At 50.7% G+C, this 23523-nt stretch overlaps 1 protein-coding gene across 4 annotated transcripts in view; it reads right to left on the bottom strand.

The window, feature by feature from the left end:
• Positions 1 to 395: 395 nt before the first annotated feature.
• The window catches only part of ZBTB40 (zinc finger and BTB domain containing 40), a 66991-nt gene continuing 43863 nt past the window's right edge, over positions 396 to 23523 (bottom strand). The window contains exons 7-20 of one of the 4 annotated variants that reach the window (XM_047792373.1): positions 22217 to 22409; positions 20139 to 20275; positions 19568 to 19769; positions 19069 to 19202; positions 17335 to 17503; positions 16551 to 17018; positions 15647 to 15853; positions 13345 to 13509; positions 10563 to 10777; positions 8817 to 8979; positions 8062 to 8148; positions 6135 to 6361; positions 4189 to 4379; positions 396 to 2800 (exon numbers count right to left, since the gene is read on the bottom strand). In XM_047792373.1, coding sequence (XP_047648329.1) covers positions 2662 to 2800; positions 4189 to 4379; positions 6135 to 6361; positions 8062 to 8148; positions 8817 to 8979; positions 10563 to 10777; positions 13345 to 13509; positions 15647 to 15853; positions 16551 to 17018; positions 17335 to 17503; positions 19069 to 19202; positions 19568 to 19769; positions 20139 to 20275; positions 22217 to 22409 — 2697 coding nt within the window. In that variant the 3' untranslated portion in view covers positions 396 to 2661. Of the gene's footprint in view, positions 2801 to 3713; positions 4380 to 6134; positions 6362 to 8061; positions 8149 to 8816; positions 8980 to 10562; positions 10778 to 13344; positions 13510 to 15646; positions 15854 to 16550; positions 17019 to 17334; positions 17504 to 19068; positions 19203 to 19567; positions 19770 to 20138; positions 20276 to 22216; positions 22410 to 23523 lie in introns of those variants that run through there. The other 3 variants (XM_047792374.1, XM_047792375.1, XM_047792376.1) reach the window with 3 other exon arrangements.

The raw sequence follows: 23523 nt of genomic DNA, 5'->3' as shown, positions 1-23523 counted from the left end.
CTCTGAAATGCTGCACCACCCTTGCTCCCTGGGAATGAGGGTTTAAAAAATGAGACTCCACATGACAGGAGAGCTTTTTGTTCTCTGAGGCTGTGCTAACACAGCCCAAAGGTACACACTAGCCCCTAGGAAACCAGGCTGATCAAGCCTGGTCCCATTTGACAGTTGCCCAGAACCAAAGAGGAAGTGGGTCTATATTGTCACAGTCCTTTTGAAACTCATGCAGCAGAATTTTTTTTCAAAGTACATATTTTATTTATACAGAGTAGTGCAAGTTGAACAGGAACAAAGGTCTGTAATCCCATTTATACAGCATCACGTGCTGGCTAGTTGTCCCGACCATTGCTGGTCAGGTGTGGCTGGTCTTTGTTAAGGGAGATGACGAAACATTTCCATGATCTGGAAGCAATCTAAATTAGCCCAAGGGATAATTTTTTTTTTTTTTTTAAATAATGTAGTCCCCAGCCATATGTGTAGCAAGTTTCTGAGTTCTGGCTGTGCTTCTGAGCTTTTGGCCCAGGTCCTACCAGCCCCAGGGTTCTCCATGGCATCAAAACACTCCCTTCAACCCCAAAGCTTTCCTCACTCCCATTTCCTCCCTACCTCCCAGGGCAACACACAGGGGCAAGTGAAGCGGGGCTGCGGCTGCTGAATTCCCTTGGGAGGACTGATGAAAGGGCCCAGGATTCTTTCCATTGCTGTCCAACTTCCTAGTCCCAACTTAACAGAAATGCTGCTTGCCCCCTAGAACCAGTCTACGTAAGGCTGGCAGTTCCTCTATCCTTCAGTCAATTCGCGGATCTTGGGCACATGAGATTTAAAGGCACCCCGACCCAACACACGTATCACTATGTCATCAGCCCATGGGGGCCGCACCATGAGCAACGTATGGAAGCTCTCTGGGCCCATCTGAGCTTTCTCCCTGATTTTGCCCACGAGCAGAGAACAGGGCCCTTGTCTCCGCATTGACCTGTTTGACTGGATCTAGTTCATCCTCAGCCCCGACTATCAGGGCTCTTCCCTGGGGGAGGAGCCGAAGCACGGGCCATGCTGGTGGGAGGGGAGAGGCAGACTGTGTCCTCAGAGAGGACCTAAATGACCAGGGGAACCTGGCACTCGCACCGCAGAACGTGGCACTTGCTGGGCTCAAAGCTTTCCAAGCACAAAGCTTCTGAGGCAGAAGTGTCAAGCTTCCTAGAATAAACGAGACCTTTGTCTTCTGCTCACACACCCGCACAGCCCCCTTTCTGTGGCAATCCTTGCTCTTGAGCCATCTGTTCGCTGCCTCTCACTCACCTGGGACGGGCACACGCCATTCCTAAGTCACCCCTGTTATTCCCACAGACGCAGGCTCCAGCTTGGAATCTGTCCGCCTTTCCCTCCCCACCAGATGTTTCATGAGCTCTGGGAGCAGAGGAGGGTTGGAGCCCACTGAACAAATCCAGCTGTTCCAAGGAGCCCACAGACCCCTCCACGTCACTGCAAAGGTCCCAGGGTTCAGCTGTGAAGCCAGAAGGGCGCTGACAGACAGAGAGAACATCACCGCCATGTGAAAGCAGGTGATGTGCCCAGGGGACCTCGATAACGTCCTCTGTGGCTGCAATTCAGGGGGCCTCTTGCTCAGAAGTGGAAGAAGACAATAAAATGGCCAAGGAGAGCTGGAGGACAATCTTCCCCCAACGAAACCCACACTTGGGCGTCTCTGGAAGGCGGCGCTGGAGACTCACTGCCGACACGGCCCCCGGCAGAGGGCCACTTGGAGCAGACTACACAACTCCAGACAGTCCCTCCCCTCACTGGAGGCGAGAGCAGCGCGGCTCGTGCCTCCTGCTGGCTGGGCCGTGGGGCAGGAGGGCAGCGAGCGGCAAGTCCCACTTCTCTGTCTGCTCCTGGGAAGAGACGTTGCGAGTCTGGTGATTCTGAGGAAAATGAGTGTCCTGCCACAATCTGCGTCGCCGTCAGAAACCTGAGAAGGGGCTTCTCAGAACTTGAAAGGATCTGAAAGTTGGGTTTAGAGCTTACAGCTGTCTTTATCTTTTTAAAAATCACTTTTCTCTACAAGTCTCCAGCAATTATTTTTAAGTTTACTTTAGTTTTTGCCTGGAGGAAGTGTTGATGACGTTGCAACTGCCACCAGCCACGTGCCCGTGCGGGGCCTGGCCTCCACACAGTGCGCTGGAAGCGCAGCCACTCCGCTCCTTCGGGGGGTGTTACCTGGTGCCGAGGGGGCAGTCAGACCATCTCATCACTCACAGATCAAGAGCAATGCTGGTCTGACAGCTCACGGGACTGACAAACCTCAAGAAGACAGAGACAGCCTTGGCAGAGGCAGTGCGGGCCTCACGGGGAGGCAAAGTCTTAAAGGTTTGAGCACCATCTTCTGGTCAGTTACTGGCTTTTGAGGCCACTGTGCCTCTGAAAACTTCATTTACTTCTGAATGAGAAGATACCTGAGCTGCCAAGCTCAAGTGACTTGCATACCAAATGTGCCCGCAACCGGAGGCAGGACGGGCACAGAGCAGGAGGGCAGCCAGCGGACACACGGGCCAGTGTGGGGGTCCACCTCCTGTCCTTCCAGCAGTGTGTGGCAGCAATAAAAGTACCAACCGTGACCCACGTCGACCCCCTTCCCCTGCCTGTACCTGGTGATGTGACATGTGCTTAGAAAGAAGGGTGGGCCTGTCTTCGGCCAGCCTGTATTTTGAGGGTGCGTGGTCGAACCCCCTCGGCAGGGGGCCAGCCACACAAAGGCCAGGAGCCGCCTGGGGTGTAAACACGGCGAGCAGCAGACTTCAACCTTCTGGCATCAAGGAAAGGAAGATAAATGTTAGTCATTCCCTCCAATCAGCGGGAACCTACATCCATCTAATTGCACTTCATAATGGATTCCATAAGCCATTAATTATCGGATTATATTTTAGGGACAAAGATAAAAAAGCTTTGTGAAATTCCGACTCTGAAGGCTCACTGGCCTGCAGTAACAGTGGCAGCCGGGAAGAGCGCAGGCAGCAGGCTACCGACAAGGCATGGAAGACCGTGGCAGGAGGATGGGCCGGGGGCCACCGCGGGGGCTATGCCACTTTACGCTGGGTCACTGGCTACGTTACATGACTTATGCGCTCCAGAGGGAAGGGGCGAGGCTCTAGGCTGGGTACAAGTTTCAGGCTTCGATTAGGGAAAGGGGTGGGGACACCATGGAGAAGCTGTGGGAGGCAGAACACCACAAAGAGTGTCGTGGCAGGGCAGAGAGGTCCCTGCAGCGAGATGCCTCCCACGAAGCCCTTCCAGCAGCACGTTCCAAAGGCTTCCTTGTGGGGAAGGCTGACCGTACCAATGAGGTGGGACTCACGAGGTGGGACTCAGCATGGAAATGAGGTCTCCCTGTGTTAACATGCTGCTACCTGTCCTACTGTCACCGTGAGGGGTGTTGGAAGGATGAGAGAAGGGGCCAAGCGCACTCAAGCCTGGGGGTCTGTGATGCTTTTCTCTTTTTCTTTTTCTTTTTTTTTGTCTTTTTAGCTATTTCTTGGGCCGCTCCCGCGGCATATGGAGGTTCTCAGGCTAGGGGTCGAATCGGAGCTGTAGCCACCGGCCTACGCCAGAGCCATAGCAACGCAGGATCCGAGCCGCGTCTGCAACCTACACCACAGCTCACGGCAACGCCGGATCGTTAACCCACTGAGCAAGGGCAGGGACCAAACCCGCAACCCCATGGTTCCTAGGCGGATTCGTTAACCACTGCGCCACAACGGGAACTCCGCTTTTCTCTTTTTCAAATGGCCAGAAGGCGCTGGCAGTGTCTGCAGCCCTCCTCTGTGAGCCACGGTCAGGCATGGAACTGCCAGTCTGTACACCGAGTCCCACCTCTCTAGTCATTCTGGGCACCAGTTCCTATGCCACTGCTCTTTCAGACTCGATTTCTGCCAGTGTCACAGAGCCCGTGGCAGCAGGCCTGTGGGGAACAGGTCTGCCTGCTACGGAGGGTGGTCGTGCTGGTGTCGATGGCTCTGATGATGGTTTTATGAGACAGTGAGGCTTCTGTCCATTTCCCAAGTGAGACCATCTCTGTTGGTGCCAAGATCAGATGCTCAGTACTCAGGACAGCCAGGGAGGAAGGGTCAGGGGCGAGCTGAGACATGTACTTTCTGCTGCCAATGCAGGACCTCTCTCGTGAGGAGAGCCACTCACTTGGCCTCACCACAGATCAGGGTCACGGTACCGTCCAGCAAGTCCTCCACGGTCACCGCCACAAGCTCAGAGCTGCTCTGAGATGTCTGTGAATCTGGCAATGTCACAAACACCTGCGAACCAGCGAGCTGGGTCTCCTCCAGAGTGATCACCTGCTCTGTCGCGGCCACCGGTTCTGGGGTTTGGATCACCTGAAAGGGAAAGACAGGGAGGCTGCTCTGGGCAGTGTCCAAAGCTGGCTCCCCAGAACTTACATGGTTTCCTCTCACACTGTAATGATGATAGTTATGTTTCCACCCGAGGAGAGCAATTACACGTGCCTAATGGGAAAAGGCAAGTCTAACACACCAGTGATGCAAAAGAGAAGGCAGGCAAACAATTTAAATAACTCCGTGTGCTAAATTGCTATAATTTAGCTCAGTACGCCATCTCAGGGTGCCCAGACTCTATGATTACACACCAGTGACCACGGGCTCAGTTTCTCGCACCGGCTTTTCCTGTCTCGAGGATTACACTGCAGAGCTAAGTGCTGTGTGAACGGAATGCTACAGAAGGTCTGGGCCATGGAAACGGGGATGGTTTACCAGAAGTCTCGGCCTGGCAAAGGTAGCATGTCTGGACCTCAGTCAGGCTAAGAGCCTTACTCGGAGGCCACATGGCTTTGGGGCTAATGGCTACAGGAGGAAGAACAGGGGAACGAAATGTGGCTTATATCAACCCGCTCATGAGGCTCAATGGCCACATACAGCCCTTCCAAATCAGCATCATCTGTTAAAGATGACTTTGGCACCTCAAGGAGAACGAGTCTGTGGTTAAGTGTACTTAACTGAGGCACCTAGCTCCTGCCTGAACCTCCAAGTGGATGCTTCTGAGCCATGGAGCTCAGGACAGCTTCACGCTGTCGATCTGGAGGGCCCAGAGGGCACAGCCACCCTGGCTCTCAAGGGCCGCCCAAGAGCACGAAGTGCTGTCCACTGGGCCCGCATGGGCGGAACGGGGGACGCCCGGCCCAGCCACGTCTGTGCGGGGCGGGGAAGAGACCAGCTGTGATGTTCAGCCAGAGACCCTCTAGGACAGCAGTTTTCGAACAGCTTTTCTTTTTCTTTCAGCAGCGGCATCTCCCCCTAACCCGCCAGCCGAGCATGTCTTACCAAGAATCCTAGCACATAACAAAGACGAAAGGCAGTGTTCGTCGACACAGCAGCAGGAATAGCGCCCTAAGGCCTGCCCACCTGCCCTGCCCTCTGCTCCCCAGAGGCCTGCAGGAACACGGCTGTGAGGGACGGCTCTACCGGACGGGCCGGGGGCAGCCCAGCTGCTCACAGCTCCTCTCCAGTCCATCCCCACATTACTGTCAACTGATGGCAGGGAGTGCCTTTTCCTTTCCCGCCCTCTGGAGAAGAGGGAAGAGCAGTAAGGGAACCAGAGACACAAAGAGGGGCTGGAGCGAGCACAGCTTTGCTGCAGCAGAAGAGACGGGCTTCTCACTGGGCGGGGAGTGGTGAGAGGCCCAGGCATTCAGCATGCCCTGTGCCCAGCCTGGAGGGGCTACCACAGCATTTCAGCCGAAGCGGGTCCCAGCAAAGAGCACATCCCCCCATCCCCGAGGCCTCCCGCAGCTCTCACCACCTCCTGCGCTGTTCTGCAGAGGGTGGGGAAGTGTGTGAGTGGACAGAGGCAAAGGTCACCCTGCTTCAGGAAATTCTCACTCCAGCCTCTCTCTCTCCAGGGGCCACGTCTCAGGTGGCCCCCAGGAGGCTAGAATATTCTGTTCTATTTGGTAAGAGGACCAGCAAGACTTCCACAAGGTCCTCTTGGTTACATGGGTATGACTTGGGGGCTCTGAGTGCCTCGGGAGAGAAGGTGAGGTGCTGTGGGGAGCTGCCTGCAGGGAAGCCCCGGATGCCCCGCACCAGCACCCTCATGTCTGATGGCCCCAGAATCACCTGCACCACCTGTGAGGCTGCTGCCTGGCTTTCGGCGCCTGGCACCTTTGGGTGTTCAGATTCCAAGTGACAGTCCCGCTGGGGCTGGGAGGTGAAGAGCTCCCCACAGAGCTCGCAGGGGAAGGTGCTCTCCGACTGCTTGAAGTGCTCGGTGGTGACGTGGTGCTGCAGTGCTCCGGGGAAGCGGAAGGTGGCCGCGCAGTACAGACACCGGAATGGCTGTGACCCTGGAGGAGGGAGAAGAGGGAGTGATGAAGAGAAACAAGGCAGGGAGGGCAGAGGACGGAGCCACGAGGACCGAAGCGGGCAGGCAGGGCCAGAGGCAGCTCTTCAGCTTCTGTGGGCCCTGCAGCTCGGACAATGTGGGGAGGCCTCTTTAGGAAAAATAATATAAAATTACACAAATAGGACTGGGGGCGGAGCTTGGGAGGGTCCCATCAGGTGAGAGGCTCCAGAGCTACAGCTTCATCAGCATCAGACTCAGCCTAAATCTGCCTCTGCTGGCACCTGTTATTCAGTTAACTATAGATAATGATACCAACAGTGCCAGATTATGTCAATTCTAAGAAGCGCATCCCCCCATCCCCGATTTTTGGCCGCCCCATAGCATATGGCATTCTCAGGCCCGGGATCAGATCTGAGCCACAGTCATGACCTAAGCTGCACCAGCAGCAATGTGGATCCTTAACGCACCACACAGGGCCGGGAATTGAACCCGCACCCCAGCGCTCCCAAGATGCTGCTGATCCTGTTGCACCACAGCAGGAACTCCCTAAGATGCCCATCTTAACATCTCTGAAACGGGATCACTGGCACCTTCCGACTGCTCCGGGCCAGGTGGAGGCTGGGGGTAACTGTCAACAACAACCACACATGCACAAACACCAAGGGGCAGCATCAAGGCCTGCAGAATGCACGTCCATGGCTCAAAAGGAAACGCCCTAAGACGGGAGTGGTGTGTGTTCTTAACACACGAGAACCAAATGGTTTAGGTGGGAGGCGTGCGGATGTTGGCTGTTCGGCTGTACTCCCAGAGCAGGAATCAGAAGCAGACTGGCGCTACCTAACGCTCAAGTGACCACAACCACTGGCCTTACGATGCCATCGCCAGCGCTCTGGAGGGCAGAGTACCCCGGCATGTGGAATAATACTCATGCCAACAATCTGAATTGAGAGCTACGCTGGGAAGCTGGATTCTTATGGTTTACCATTTACTTCTTATGGTTCCTTTTTATGTATGCATACAAGAGTGCATAAAATCTACATCAACTGAAGTCCAAAACGGCACTTAGGATAACCTGCAAATTCTGAGTGATAAGAAAGCACAGTTTAATTAGCAGCAGTTTTTCTTCTCATTTTTTTCTTTTAAGAGCTGTATCTGCTGCATATGGAAGTTCCTGGGAGAGAGGACGAACTGGAACTGTGGCTGCTGGCCTACAATCACAGCCACAGCAACACCAGATCTGAGCTGCATCTGCAACCTATGACTGATGCTGCAGCTTGCAGCAACACTGGATTCTTAACCCACTGAGCCAGGCTAGGGACCGAACCTGCACCCTCATGGACGATAGTCAGGTTGGTTCTGAACCCACAGAACCACAACTGGAACCTCCAGTTTTTCTTAATAGTTCATTAAAAATAGTGCCTCTATATGTAACTGGCATTTTAGATTTGATGAGCTATAGCGATAACAAGGATAACCACACGTAATGCTTAAGAGATACTTACTTAAGTGTTTTCTGTGTGCTGACACGATCAATTCTCAGTTACCCTATGAAGTAAGTACTACACTTGCCCCCATTGTGTAGATGAGGAAACTGAGGCACATGTTAGTTGTTGCTTGGTCTGGGTGGCGCAGCTGTAAGTGCGGAAAAGAAAGTCACCCCTGGGTAGTCCAGCCCAGGAGCATCTCGGCCGGGGCACTGACCTGAATGCTGGCACTTGATGTGAACCTGCAGCAAAGCTGGCGTGGGGAAGAGCTCCTTGCACTGGTCACACTCGTGGAACTTCATATCTGCGGAGCACACGAGGAAAGAAGTGGTGGGAAAGAACAAAAGGAAGGCTCCCTGAGGCTGGGGAATAACAAGACTGGGCTTGGGATGATGGTAACACCCTGCAAGCATCCACCAAGTGCCGGGAACCTCGAACCTGTGCCATAACAGCGCACTATGCGGTCAAGAGCACTGGATCTGGCTCCAGAATGCCCACATGCCGAGAGGACTGTTGGGAGAACCAAATGAGAAAACACACGGGGTGCTTAGGACACCGCCCTGCACTCGGGATACATTTCAGAACGGTGAGCTATTCTGATTATTCCCAATTTACCTACAACAGAGGTATGAATAACTGACTTTCTGAAGAGAAGGGACCAGGCTCAGAGAAGAGGCCTTGTCAGGATTTCCACCCCTGCCCGTGTGCCATCCTTCCCCATGCCACGTCCAATCATCCCCCCAGGGCTGACACAGGGGTCACACTGCTCTAGGTCTCCAGGTTCGAGAACCACTGCCACTCAAGCTAGGGTTACTGATGGACCAAGGTGGAGCCTCAGGTGCACTGGGGCAGAACAGGTAACTACCACGGCATGCCGCACACTAGCACCAGAAGTTGGAATTTGGGGATATACCCCAGGAGGCTATGTCACCAAGCCCACCGCACTCCTTGTTCGTGGCACCCCAAGTTCACCTGCGTGCTCTGCTTTGATGTGCTTCTTGTGCTCAATAGTGTTGGAAAAAGTTTTGTCACAGGAGCTGCACTGGAGTGATGAGAACTTGGAAGATCGATGGTTCTGAGCAGCAAACACGTCAGGATGGTGGGTCCGGTTGTGGTACCACAAACCAGACAATTGCTGAAAGGAATGTGGCAAAGGTCAGGGCTTGGATGCTCGAGCAAGTCGCAGAGTTCACGAGGCCTCATGAGAGAAAAGCGTGCCCAGGCAAGGCCATGGATCTAGAATCACCCTCTGACGCATCACAGTCAGCACTGCCACGAGCAGGGAGGCTGGCTCCTGGCAACAAGCCACTGGCGCATTTACTGAGGCCACTGCAGGGCAGGGCTGGGTCCTTCAGAAACCTGCTCCTCACAGCAAGCCTAGAGGGAGGTGTTGGGCTCATTCCAGTGAGGGGGGTGCCAAGGACCAAGGGGTAAAAGGATGTGCCCCAGGTCACATGGCTAGGGGACAGCAGGACGACTAGGATTCACACCCTGGTCTTCTTATTTTTATTTTATCTTTATTTTTTTTAGGGCTGAAGGTGCAGCAGATCAAGCAGGCTGGGGGTCCAATCGGAGCTGCAGCTGCCAGCCTACACCACAGCCACTGCAATGCCACATCCAAGCCACATCTGTGACCTGCGCTGCAGGTCATGGCAACACAAGCTCATGGCAACACTGGATCCTCAACCCACTGAGCGAGGCCAGGGATGGAACCCTCATCCTCATGGATACTAGTCAGGTTCATTACCACTGAGCCACAGTGGGAACTTCCCAAACCCTGGCCCTATGACTAGAGAATCTGTTCTTTGCCTCGGAGCTATCTGCCTCTGAGGCCCAGGGTGCAGCAGGGAACCTGCAGGAGAAGGGCAAGTGCTATCCCCAGTCCATAAGCAAGTGTTCCCCCTTCCTGGCTTCCAGAGCAGCACTGGGACACCTGGAGACCAAGCCCAGGTCCTGCTCAGCTCTGTAACCCTGATATCACAGCACAAAGCTTGGCACAGAGTTAACCCTCAGCTTCTGGTGAGCTGAAAGTGCTGCTGGGCTTCTCTCTCTTTGCCCAGGTGTCACAGATGCCAGCAAGGGCCACTCTTTTCTCTGTGGTTTTAGAGTGGCTCACAGAAGTGGCTTCTTTTTAGATCTATATTGGGTTTCAGTTTAATTATACACCAAACTCTAAGGTAAAAAAGCAGAGTTCTTCCCCAAGAGTTAAAAAACCACAGTGGGATGGAAATCCTGTGAAATCAGATTGTTATGATCATTATACAACTATAGATGTGATAAATTCATTTGAGTAATAAAAAAAATGAAAAAAAATTAATTACAATATTGTCAGAATAAACAGCAGAATACAAAAAAATAATAATAATAAACCACAGAAAAGCAGCAATAATTGTGCTAAATGAGCTAATTCCAGGCAGTGTTACACACCCCACTGTCATTCGCACATCCCTTGACACATGGGATCAACAGGTTCTAAGGAACATGGGCACCTGGGGCAGGGCAGCGTTCGGATCAGGACAGGCTGAAATCTAAGAGAAGCAGGGTGAGAGCTCTCTGCCCCAACGAGCCCCCACCATGGGCCTCTGACCAGCTTGCCACCTCGGGTCTGAGCAACTTAGCAGCTGCATTCTTCATGAGAACCAGCCAAACGGTCACATCGTGGAGACGAGAGGTGTTCGGCAAGTGCCAGACACGGGGAGCAGGAAGACTGGGGCTCACCTGGTAGGCCTTGTTGCAGATGCCGCAGCTGAAGGGCTTCCCTCCGACGTGGGTCACCAGGTGCCGCTCCAGCATGGATGGGGCGCTGAAGATCTTCCCGCACGTGGGGCAGGGGTGGTACTCCTTGGAGTGCACCTCGTGGATGTGCTTGCGGTGGTCCTGCAGCGTGGGGAAGCTCATCCTGCACTTCTTGCAGTCGTAGGGATCTTCTATGTCTGGTTGCAGGATAGCAGGCGGGGGAGACACCACAGGCACCCGTCAGAGGAAAGCGGTTTGCTGCATCGGGGCCACAGACTCTGAGGATCGGAAGTCACCGAACCCATCGCCCAAATGCCCTCTGCCTTCATCCCAGGAGGATTCTGGATTAACCACCTCCGTGGCATCAAAGGGTTTACCTGAGTTCTCGGTTTGACATCTTACACCTTCTATTTTACCACGTTCTGGGGAGTATCACCCTGTTCTTCCCCTGCTGGCAGTGGGTGTTCTGGAGGTTTCTAATTCTCTGCAGAGCTTTCCCACATTCTCCCCAGAGCATCACCGTTTCCTCTGCTGTCAGCAGGGCGACCCAGGGAGGAACGCTTCCTTGATTCCTGCTTTCGAGTCAACAACCAAAACGTCTTCCTAAGCAACGTTTAATAAGTGCTACATGACAGGTGTGTTCTCAGTGCCCTACATATATTAACTCCCTTAACCCTTCCGGGAATGCCATGCGGAGGTGCTATCATTGGTCCTATCTTCTAGATCAGGAAAATCAGGGTTGAGAGAGGGCCCGATGGCACAAGAGTAAGAGGGCTGAGCTGGGTAACAATCCCAGCTTTCATTCTCAAGCCACGCTCTGAGCTGCACGCTTAATTGGACAAGGCAACTCTTCAGGGCGACCTCAAAAATAAGAACCAGCCCTGATGAAGAATACATCTGCCATCCCCGTGGCAGGAAACTTCAGTCGTCTTCTGAAAGCGACAGGAAGTAAAATGTTTTAATGATAAAATCCTTTGCCCACAAGAAAGGCCCAGCCTACAAGCCCATCTTATATGTGCACTGGTTCAGATTAATTCAGGAATTCTGATGTACAGCAGCACTCGGTATCATTAACTCGTTTCCCTGTGGACGGGAGCTCTGGAAATCTCAGTTTTACACTGTCTTTTAAGATACACTGAAGCAGTTCTCCACAAGCAATGATGCGATCCTCTCAAGCAGGCAAGGAAGAGCCAATGAGAAGGGGGCCTGGATGCTGGGCCTGCTTTGGATGATATGCACCACGGCAGAGCAAAGTATCTGGGTCTGAAAACCATCTCCATCCTGAAAACAGATACTGTCTTCCCCTTCCCGACACCATGAGATGCTACTGGGAAAAGGAGACCAGAGCAAAATGTCATTTAAAGAGGTTGAGAGGACATCGAGCTGTGGCATTGGGTCGAAGTGAAACTCACTCGTCTGGAAGTCTACTGAAGCTGGAGTTTTTGGACAACCTTGTAAACTCCCTGGGCGGGGGCATGGGGGGGGGGCAGCACTTTCTGTTCCCTCTGTATTGCCCAGTGTCCAGGCACATGCTGGGCACACAGGAGCCCTGGCCAAGTCCCTTGTTGGCTGGCTGACAACAGGCTTGAATGTGTTGACAGAAAGCACATGTGTGTGAGAAACAGCATTTGCCAATAGCTAGAAACTGGTGTGTGGGGAACAGAGGTAGGGAGGGCACAAGGGAAAGAAGGGGAAGCAAGGTGCATGGCAGGAAAAAAAGGCAGGCTCTGATGGCGACAGATGGCATTGGAGAGGGCTGCTCTCGTCACCAACACTGTCCGGCATTTACGGAGCATTTTCTATGTGCCAGGCGTGGAGCTTCAAGCTTTACGCGTGGCATCGCTTTTACTCTCACAACAATTCAGTGTGGCAGCATTACCATTCTCTCTAGTTTACAGAGGGGCATAAGAGGCTTAGAAAGGTAAAGAAATTTGCTGAAGGCCTCAAGGAAGGAAATGGCAGAGTCAAGATTCAAGTCCGGGACTGTGTGACTTCAGAGTCTGAGCTCTTACCCCCCCTGCAGCGCTGTGCTGTGCTGATCACATGCCCGCTGCAACCAGAGCAGCTCAAGACGAAGTGACGGGACCAGGCAGATGCCATCCTAATTTCCTGATGATGTAATGAGGAAGCATAAAACCTCCTCTTCCTTCCCTTTGTGTGCTGAACGGAAGAGTTTTTGTCTGTATCAGTTGCAGAAGAAGGGGATCAGGACCAGGGAGGATGCTGCTAACAGACTGAATACAAGGGCATGTGGAAGAGAACGCTGGGCTGAAGGCTCTTAAGGGAACAAGACGAGGCACCACTCACGACAGGACACACGGGCTCACAACGTGTCTGGGCTGCTCCTACGGGGAAAGGCAGGTTACAACCAGAAGATGAGAGTGGCAGAGGCGGGGTGGGGGTAGAAAAAAGAAGCTCAGTGGATAAATGGAAATATTCGGGTGCTCTGCTAGCCTGTCTGTTACAGAAGCTCTTTCCTTCAAACATAATTGGCCTTTGTCAGCCAAAAAGAGCGAGGTGGGCTAAAAAGGAAGACAAGGAAGCGGTCTGGACAGAGAAAAGGCATCACATTGTGACACGTTAAATGGAGATTCTTCTTGAAATAGGAATGAGGGCCTCTGGCTTTCTCAGCAGCAGAGAAGAGGGGAGGGCACTGAATGGGGCTCAGGCCTGGTGGAGGGACAGCTTCTGTTATGACTGCAGCGGCTGCTCCCAGGGCTGGGCCTGGCGCCCAGTGCCTGACACCCACACTCTCAGTACTTACTATGAAAGGTGTGCAGGTGGATAGAGAGGCCGTTGGCTTGCCGGAAGCCCTTGCCACAATCCCTGCAGACATATGGCTTATCCCCAGTGTGGGTCCTCACGTGGCGGGACAGCTCAATGGACTGGGCAAACACAGCGTCGCAGTACTGGCATGCATACATTTTTCCTGGAAACACACATGAGTTTATTAGAGCCACTGCAAAACACTGGGGGACATTCCTAAAAACAAAGTAACATTCTCAGGCACGTTCAGGAAAATCTATCTGGGAGATGACATTAAAGCCATCAGGCAATTTGTAATACACTGGGTGAGAGGCCTGAGCCATGCTGTCAGAGGGCACCTCACAAATGCGGCTGATCACACAGAGAGCGTGCTATCGGTGTGGTCTCCCTACCTGAGGGATAAGACGGTTCTCATCACACAAGACTAGCCATCAGTTAACCCGGCCCCTCCAAGTACGGAAGAGCTCATCCCGCCCAGAAAACGATGGATCCTTGTGCCCAAAACCCGAATCTGGTTCCCTTGAAAAACATGCAGTGCAGAAATGCAACCGTCCATCAAAAGGACAGACATGGATTCAGAGAAGAATGAAAGGTTTCTGCCAGTGACCTGCTCTAAAGATTCCCCGGGCTCCTCTATGTTGTCATGTACATATGAAAATACAATGACCAGAGACTGTTGGAAAACACAGGTAAAGAGCAAGTCTGGAAAAGAGACATCTGTAAAAGAAAAGAGCTGGACCAACTGTGCGTCTGATCTTCCTCGTGGGCCAGTAGAGAAGCGGAGGAATTGGTGAGGTGAGGGTCCAGACCCTCCAAATCCTAGGGCTGACCTCGACTATAGCAATCAGCCTCATTTTCATTTTTTATTTTATTTTTTTCATTTTTTATATGTTGTGCCTTGGAGTCAGATTTTGTTAGAATAAAAAGTGTTTCTTGAATCAAGAGCTGGAATGACTGAGAAGCCCAAGACTCAGCCCCTGGCCTTCTCTGTCTCCACTTTCCGAATGATCTGACCTCAGAGCCTTACATCCCATCTGTACACTGAGTGCCCCCACATTTACGGCTCTGGCTCCCGGCTTCCCCAGAAGCTCCAGGCTGACATCCCACCGCCCATCACTCAACTTCTCCACCTGGAGGTCTAAGAGGGCTCTCAAATGTATCATACCAAAGAAGGTCCCCGATTCGCTATCCCCATCACCCCCGTGTACGCACCCGCCCCAATTTCCCCCGTTTCAGTGAATGGTGGCATCACTGACCCGACTGCTCAAGCCCAAAGCCCAAAGCCATCCTTAATGCCTCTCTTTCCCTCACATCTCACATCTAATCCATTACTGGTCCTGTCACTTCCACTGTCAACAACATATCTCCCAACTTGAACATTTTTACAACCTGCAACACAACTCTAGTTGAAAAGTCCGTCACTTCCACACTAGACCACGGCAATGCCCCCATCTCCTTGTTTATACTCTCCTCTCGCCTTAGTCAGGTTTATTGTCCAGAGTGGCCAGAATGAACTTTAAAAAACATAAATCAGATCCACTCCTCTGCTCCAAACTCTCCTGTGGCTTTCTGTGGTAGACAGAAAAATGGGCCCAAAGACGTCCATACCCGGGTCCCCAAGACTTGTGAAAATGTTACCTTATGTGGCAAAAGGGACTTAGTTGATGTGACTAAGGGTCCCGAGATGGGAAGACTGTCCCGGGTTACACAAGTAGCCCAACAGAATCACAAGGGTCCTAAGAGGGACGAGGGCGAGTCGAAGGGGGAGGGACGAGGATGAAGCAGAGACTGGAGCAGGGCCACAACCATCCAAGGAACAAAACAGCCTCTGGACACTGGGCAGGACAAGGGACAAACTCCCTGTAATGGTACCGCTCCCTACTGCACTGATGACTGTGCCACAGCCGTCTCTATCCTAGAGACACCCCGGACCACTGACTCTGTGAGCACTGCCTTCCAGCTCAGTCCCTCTGCACCTGCCACCGCCTGATCCACAGCAGGTGCTCAACCAAGGGTTTCCTCATGTCTGAACTCCACCCCAAAGCCCAAGGAATTAATTCCTGGCTCTATGTAAATTCTGTACCTGTAAGTCATGACATTATGCCAGCCAGCCGCTCTTCAGCACCTTTCCCCATAGGCACTTTAGGTGTCTGTGCCCAGCATCTGTGTGTCTGGACAGCCTGTGCTCTGTTTCGGTTTTTGAGCTGAACCCACATATCACGCCCAATTCCAAATGGGTTTTTAGGCAGTTCACATGGGTAACCTCCGCAGGAACAATGAAGAAATCCTCCATGCCCTACCTTCCGAGTGCTTCTTCTTGGTGTGGTAGGCCAGCGCAGAGGCCTGGGTGAAGGTCATGAGGCAGTGCTTGCACATGAACGGACGGTCCCCGGTGTGAAGGCGAAGGTGGTTCTTCAGTGTAGAATTGGCGGCAAACTTTGCCCCACACTCTTCACAGGAGAACGGCTTCTCATCAAAATGCTCCGTCAGTTTGTGGTACTGCATGCCTAGGGAAGCCGTGCCGGGGACCAGAGATACTAGCCATCAGTGTGAATCCAGCAGAAGGAAGCGCGAGAGCGCTGCCACAGGCCGGGCCTCAAGAGGAAGCAGAGCACAAGCCCAGGACGCCAAGCCCCCTGGTCCTGCTCCCGGCTGGGTCAGGCACAAAGCGCTCTGGATTTCTCTCTTCTATCCCTTCTCTCTTTTAAATAGGACCCAGGCACCCAGAAAAAGTGAAACCAAACTCACTTTTCTGTTTCATTAGGTTTATCCAGCATCTAGGGCAAGGGTAAAACAATTCTGACTCTACATCCCCTGGTTTCTATGACTTGTTTACTATCAAGAAACAAAGGACACATGGAAAACCCAAGACTTTGGTGTTAAACAGCTCGTTATTCTCAGGAATAAAAATAGCCACAATTTACCAAGTACTAACTCTACTGAAGGCCCTGCATTAGGTGTTTTAGCCACGTTATCTTCAGTCTTCGTAACAATCCAAAAGAGCAGGTGCTCTCAGGGTGCCTATTTAACCAAGAGGAAAATAAGTGCTCCGAGAGCTGATCCTAAAGTTCACACTCTTCCCAAAACACTACCCGCCTCTGCTCTATTTTCTATGCCCTTGCACAGTCCTCACTGCACTGGAGGCAAGGCCATCCAAACGACATCAGAATTATCATCCTCTACTCTGCGCCTTCTTGAACGTACCTGAGGCATGAGCAAATTCTCTCCCACAGAGGTCACACGTCACTGGAAGCCTCTTCTTCTTCTTCTTGGGGACGTCACCCTCTCCACCTGCACCATGGGCCTCCAGCTGATGTTTCTCCAGCTCTTTCTTCGAGTCCTTGGTCTCGTTACACTCCTTACATTGCACCTGTTTGCTCTTGGCCGCACGACAGCGCTTCATGTGCACCTTGAGACGGCAGTAGAAATGGAAGCTTTTGTCACAGGCCTTACAGATGAAGCTCTTCTTGGCAGACTCTGGGGAGGCAGACGTGTCTTTTTCTTGTTGTTCTGGCAATGAACCAGTCTCTCCTTGACTGTCCTGCTTCCCAGGCTGGCAGTCTTCCTCGGCTGGCTCGGCTGCCTTTTCGTCTGCTTTGTCCTTGGCTTCAAGGTGAAATTTGTTGTTCGTCGTCCATCTTTCCTTTTCCCCCTTTTCCCGAGTAAGGAAACCTGCACAGGAAAGAGATCTCACAGCCCTGAGAATTCTCTCTGTTTCTACTCTGCTAACTTCTCTTCTTAGAGGAGAATGGAGACAAGGTGGGGACCTTATAAAATTTTGAAGTAACATCACTGTCATCTTTACTCTCTGATAAACACAAGCAGTGTCATTTTACATTGTGTCTATGGCTTTTCTAAGTATTGACAGCACAGAAAATAAATAAATAAGAGCGCGAAGGATGACTTCTTATATGAACTGCCGTCTCTTTTTGCCAATAAAGAAACAAACCGGGGGGCCTGAGGGGACCCCGCCCACCCTGTTTCTTACCCGTGTGGGCCAACTCCTGCATGACAGGCTGCAGGCCTGGGAAGGTTCTGTGGACGCTGCACAGGAGCTGACATATTTCAAAGGCCGAGATGGATTTTTCCATGGCTCTGCTCAGCAATGCTCTCAGGGAAGCTTCAGGGCTGGCTGTCTCGGAGGAAATGCTCAGAATCTAAATGAATACCATGAGATGAGGGTCTGCAGTTAATATCAGCAGATTTTCTCCACAGTTTCAACTCAGACAACGAAGCTAATTTTAGGGAGGCACTGCTCCATTTCTAACAAGGACACTGCTGGTGACACAGTGGAGAGCCCTCTTTCTCCAAGAGGGAGATTAACAAAATTTAAGCAGGGAGACACAAGTGGAGAAGACCAATGTGCAAATACAAAGACAGTGCAGACAAGGAAGCACGGAGGATTTTCTATGGGAAGTATCGTCTCAGATCCCAAAGACATTTTCTAGATCCTAATATTAAGAGCTTGGAAAGCTACAGGACCTGGTTGTTGGCATTTCTGTCTTGAAGATCAAGACAGTTTTTCATAATATGTAACTGCCTCAATGTCGGGAAGTAATTCTGCATGATCAGTGGCTTCACATTTTTAGATACTTAGATGTACCCTTTTAAACATCATTTTCTTTCATAAAGAAACTCAGCTTTTTAAAGAAGGTTCAAATAGGGGCTTTAAAGAGGCCAAGAATATGATTTCAAAGCTCTCCTCTCAGAATGTGAGAGCCATCAGCAGAAAGAGTCGGTGCACTGAGAAAATAAAGCTCAACCATCCGCAGATGGCCAAATGGAATTTTCATTTTGGAGGCTATTTTATTTCTGCTCTTTTCAAGTCTATCTAAATAAACCTGATGTCCCTGGAGGCAGGCATGAGACTAATTAGTGAGGCTAAAACTGATCAACTGCAGAAGCCCCGTCTCTGAAGTGCGAGGCATGAGGGAGAGTCTAGCAGATGAATCTTTCCTCTGAAGCCACAGAGACATGTGTGCCGTCTTCTTCCCATCTGAGAGTCAGACCAAGGTGGGGCTGTCCCCTGTGTGGCTCGAGTCAGAAACCCATCATTCTACATACCACCCACGCCTACCTGGATCAAAAGGCATGACAGGTGAGTCTGGAGTTTAATTTTATGTTCCTTTGTAATTCTTCCCCACTCAGGACGCCGCATGATCCTGGGATGAACATCCGTGAACTCCCCCTGCAATCCCCACCTGGCTTTTCTGGGATGCTGGCCACACGGCGAGATGCCTTACAGAAAATGAGTTGGCACTATTTGCTACCCCATATGGGCAAAAGCTTTGTTCTTCCTATGTTTATTTTTGCTCTTTCTAGAAGCCAGAATAGAGCATGTAATAAGACCAATTTTACTTTCCTTCCTCTGAAAAAAGTTGCTCCTTAGAAGATGTAAGAGGACGGTGACATGATTCCCTTGGAGTTCAATGAGGATGAGACAAATGCGACCATCTGAGTCACCTGGACCTGAGTTCAAATCCTGGCTGCTTCTCTGACCAGCTGGCACAGCCTACATGTATTACTGAACCCTGGGTGCTGAGCACCCTTATCTGTAAAGTGTGGGTGGCGACATCACCTGCCACCTGGAGTTGGGAGGATTAAAAGAGCAAAAGCATCACACAGAGTGGCTTGGCCTGGAGCTCCTCCCACCAGAGGGAAGACGGTCCCGGGCATCAACGCTGCGAAACTCCCCAAACGCTGTTTCTCGTTCCCACCGCACCTCCTTCACCGTCTCTGCCAGGTGCTCTTCCTCAGAGGCCGAGCACGTGGGCTCAGTCCTTTGTTGGATGGCCTCGAGGATCAACCTGTGATGCCTCAGGATGGTTTCAAAGGCAGCACTTTCTGGGGCGGTCACTGAAACAAGAAGGATTGGAAAACTCACTAGTAAAACTCCGAGCACCGCTTCTCCTCTCCCCTTTTCTCAACTCCATTCTGCATAATGAGAGGACATTCCTCTAGCTCCCGCCTGGGGCTGGGAGTGAGGAAAACGGCAAGGAGCACTGTAATCGGAATACAACTACTAATGCAGGCTCAGAATAACTGTGGCATATTTTACTTTGAAAGGTTTACAAACTCCCATGGCCTTGAACAAAACTGCCAGTCTGACTTTGAACAGCCAGACGTGGAAGGCTACCCTAAGAGAGCTCCCTCTGTTTTCTGCAAAGACTGACAATAAACTCTGGTTGGGGGCAAAGCCAGCCCAGAACCAGGTGACCCACCTGCCCGGAAGAAAGTGTCGGCACCAGGCTCCCTTCGTATTTCCTCCATGAGCAGGTTCAAGGGGCAGGTCTTTGTCTCCTGAGCTACCAGCAGCAGTTGCCAAATGGCTGTTGCAGAGAGAGTCTGCTTTTCTAGAACGGCTGACATCAGAGCACTGAAACCACCCGAACCAGAGTCACGTTTCACAAGCTTCTCCATGACCTTCAAGATGCAGCACAAACATGCGTTAGGCACTAGCCCAGCCGCAGAGCTGTAAGTGTGAGCGCTGGGTGGCGGGGTCCTTCACTTTCAACCTGAGAGATTTCTATACACGACAGAGTTCTTCATTCCTCCTTTTGAATGTCTTTCGTTATCACTGCAGAAATTACAACTATCCTGCCTGTTATTGGGCCTTAGAAAACTGGATCACCTTTTCTTTCTCCTTTACGGCTGACTCCTTAGTATTTCTCAACGTGGCTGTGTGTTTGTTTATATAAACATATATTTTTCAATGTATGTATGTATATATATCTCTGTCTTTTGACTTCTCTCTCAGTTTACCCACCCTCCTTCCCTGTCTCCCGCGCTTACCTCTCTTTCTCCAGGGGCTAAACTCTTCACATGCGGGATTATTTTTAGTAGCATCTGGTTGTCTGTGAAAATCTCAGACAGGTTTTCGTGATACCGTCTCAACAGCTCAATCCCATAATCATCAGGGCTTGCTTGGACTGTAAAGATATTAGCAAAACAACAACGTCGGATACAACAGAAGCAGCTCCTTCCGGGCTTCTCCTACAGGCCTCGAGGGGAGTTACAAATGAGGGCAGAAGAGCGAGATCAGCTGGAGTGCAGCCTCCTCTGGAGCACCAGCGCAGCTCCTGGCTCGGGGCTCACACACGTGTTCCCGTCTCCTTTGGTCTACACTCTATCACTCAGTGCTTCAGGGTCACAGGCCCACTCACGCTCTCAAAGTTCGCGTCTGGTGGTAGAAGCTAGTGACTTCTCGACAGGGGGGTAATTAGAAGGCTGTACTTGGAAGGGATTCAGAGGCACAGAGTCAAGGGATGTTATCTGTCGGGCCTGAGGTAAAGGATGCACGCGGCGATCCAAAATACAGAAGGCGCGCGTCAGGACTGTGCAGCGAAGCTGACCCACCGTTCTGTTTACACGCCCTCCGAGCCAATCTGTTAGCTACTCCCTTTTAAGAGGTCATATTTATTCGAAAGTCAAGAGAAATCAAAACCACCGGGCATTCCCTCTCACTCTGCAGATACGAAGCAATTTATTCTCCTCTTTGGCCTAGGAACTCCACTTCTGGGAATCTATCCTTAAGAAATCATCTGACGGCAAAAAAATCTGGGTACGAAGATATTTGCAACTGTGTGATTTGCGATGATGATGAAAATGACAACTAATATTTACTGAGTGCCTATTATGTGCTGAGCATTGTGCCAAACGTTCACCTATACGATCTCATAGAATAGCCACAGAAATGAATGTGATAGGTACCATTCTTATCCCCATCTCACAGAGACAATGGGGTTCAGAAAGGTTGTCACTTACTCAGGGTCACATAACTACCAAAGGAGTCACGATGAAAATCCAAGGAGCCTCCCCCCCTACTTTTTTGGCCATCCCAAGGTCATATGGAAGTTCCTGGGCCAGAGAGTGAATCCATGGCTCAGCCCTAACCTATACCATAGCTACTGCAATGCTGATCCTTAACCCACTGCACTAGGCCAGGGATTGAACCCAAAGCACCACAGAGACAATGCCAGGTCCTTAATCTACTTGCCACAGTGGGAACTCCAAACCCAGGTAGTCTTGATAATCTTAACCATTATGCTTCATGTGCCCCTAAACAAGCAAGCATGAGTAATATATTGTATATCTTTATGATGAAAAACTACACAGCCTTAAAAAAACACACACACACACACACACACACACTAGAATTCTAGGGAGTGTTTTGAAAAGTGGAGGAGAAGGTTTATGTTTTAACTATAAAATATAGTATAGTATCTCAACAATGTAAAACTATGATAGAGAAAATATGTCAATGTGTTAATGAAATGTGTTGCGGTTTCTTCATTTTTTAAATTGCTCAAGTTTGTATAAGTATACATTATTTTTATAAGTTAGTAAAAAAATTCATTTCTCAAATATCCTTTTTCTGAAAACCAGCTCAGTGTCAAACACTCTTGGACAGGGGAGGACTGGCTGGAGTTGTGTTGTTTTTCTAAGGAATGGGGTATGGACTCATTTCCCCCAACTGGATGGATATGAGGGGTGTTTAATTCTGGGGACGGCTGGAACCAAACAGCCCTCAAGTGGGAGTGGGGACCTCAAGATGTTGAGTTTCTGCCGCTCCTATGTGTGAGTAGTGTGAGCCCATCTGCTGTACAGGCATTCACAGGTGACACGTGACAGCCCTGGGAAAGCCACACTTTCATTAACCCTGAACCAGCGGAACATCATAAAGGAGCCTAATGGAGAAGAGCGATTCTCAGATTTCCGATCTTAACTCTTAGCTGATCTGTGATGGCTAGTTCCTCTTTGGCAGTGGCGTTCCTTAACGCTGTGTGATCGCCCCAACTTGGAGCCAAAGGGTGTTTCAGGCTATAATTTTCTGTAGGAGCCAGTCTGGAGAGTCAATAATTAACTCATACCTGCAGCGCTTGGCAAAGTGGCTAATTTCTGCAAATTCTCCAGCAGAAGGCCCAAGTTCGGAAACGCCATCTTCACGGCCTGAAGGAGTTTTATCAAACTCTCAGCACTCAGGGTCTTCTCTTCAGACACTCTCTGCAACAAATTTTCTATTGTCTCCTTGGGTGTTCTACCCTCACAGCAATTCAGAATCACCTGCAGTGGCAAAGCAATCAACCCGACACCAGTTACTGGCAATTCTAAATGTATCTGACACACCACTGGAAATCCAGCAAGACAGCATTACAAGACGCCCTGTCTCTAGGTCTTCTTCTGCTGGTCTCTAGCACTAATTTTGTCATAGCCTCTTCCTTGTATTATTTCAATAAAAATCCAAAACATTCTCCAAACAAATAGCTCTATGAAAATCTTTCTTTCACCTGTTTCTTTAGACTGAGTTTGTTCAGATACTAAGATTGAAAAATACACTGGTGATTAATTAATATAGTTACAGTGATTTTCTTTTTTCTTTTCTTTTCTTTTTGCTTTTTAGGGCGGCACCCACAGCATATGGAAGTTCCCAGGCTAAAGGTCGAATTGGAGCTGCAGCTGCCAGCCCTAGCAACATGGGATCCGAGCCACATGTGCGACCTACACCATAGCTCACAGCAATGCTGGATCTTTACCCCACTGAGCGAGGCCAGGGATCGAACCCGAGTCCTCATGGATACTAGTTGGGTTCATTACTGCTGAGCTACAACGGGAACTCCAGTTGCAGTGTTTTTCGATTTTTGTTCAATAAAGTACATGATGGTGGCAGAGGGTGCAAGCTCTGAGCAAGTCTATTCTTTCCCTTCCTTTTTCTTGATTTACTACATAGCAGTTTGAATACCCAGGTACGTTACATATTCTTCTGTGGCCTCCAAAATACCAGATTTAAAGTGCACTGCTGGCTATTTTTCCTACAGATTCCTTATTATCTCTCTCCTCAATGGCCACAGGCATCAGCTCCAGTTATCATCCCACAGTTCTACCCCCTCATTCTTTCCTGGTGTGCTAGAGGGTTTTCTGAGTCCAAAAGGGCACAGAGCTCCAGCAGAAGGTTGAAAAATAAAACACATGACAGTTAGTTTATAGATATTTTCCTATTACAACAGAACCATTTCTTAATGAACTATAACTCACTACATATAACTGGGCTCTTATGGATAATGCAGGGGATTATTTCAATACGTGTAACCTACAGATTCATGGCAGCTGAATTTTGAGCTTTCCTTTGGGAAAAATGCCAGCTCTCAGGAGAAGGAGTCCAGCAGATCAGTCACAATAG

Source organism: Phacochoerus africanus, chromosome 8 (genome assembly GCF_016906955.1).
Source record: "Phacochoerus africanus isolate WHEZ1 chromosome 8, ROS_Pafr_v1, whole genome shotgun sequence".
Classification (NCBI taxonomy): domain Eukaryota; kingdom Metazoa; phylum Chordata; class Mammalia; order Artiodactyla; family Suidae; genus Phacochoerus; species Phacochoerus africanus.
The sequence above is the reverse complement of the archived record's forward strand: the minus strand, read 5'-3'. Positions and strand labels throughout refer to the sequence as shown.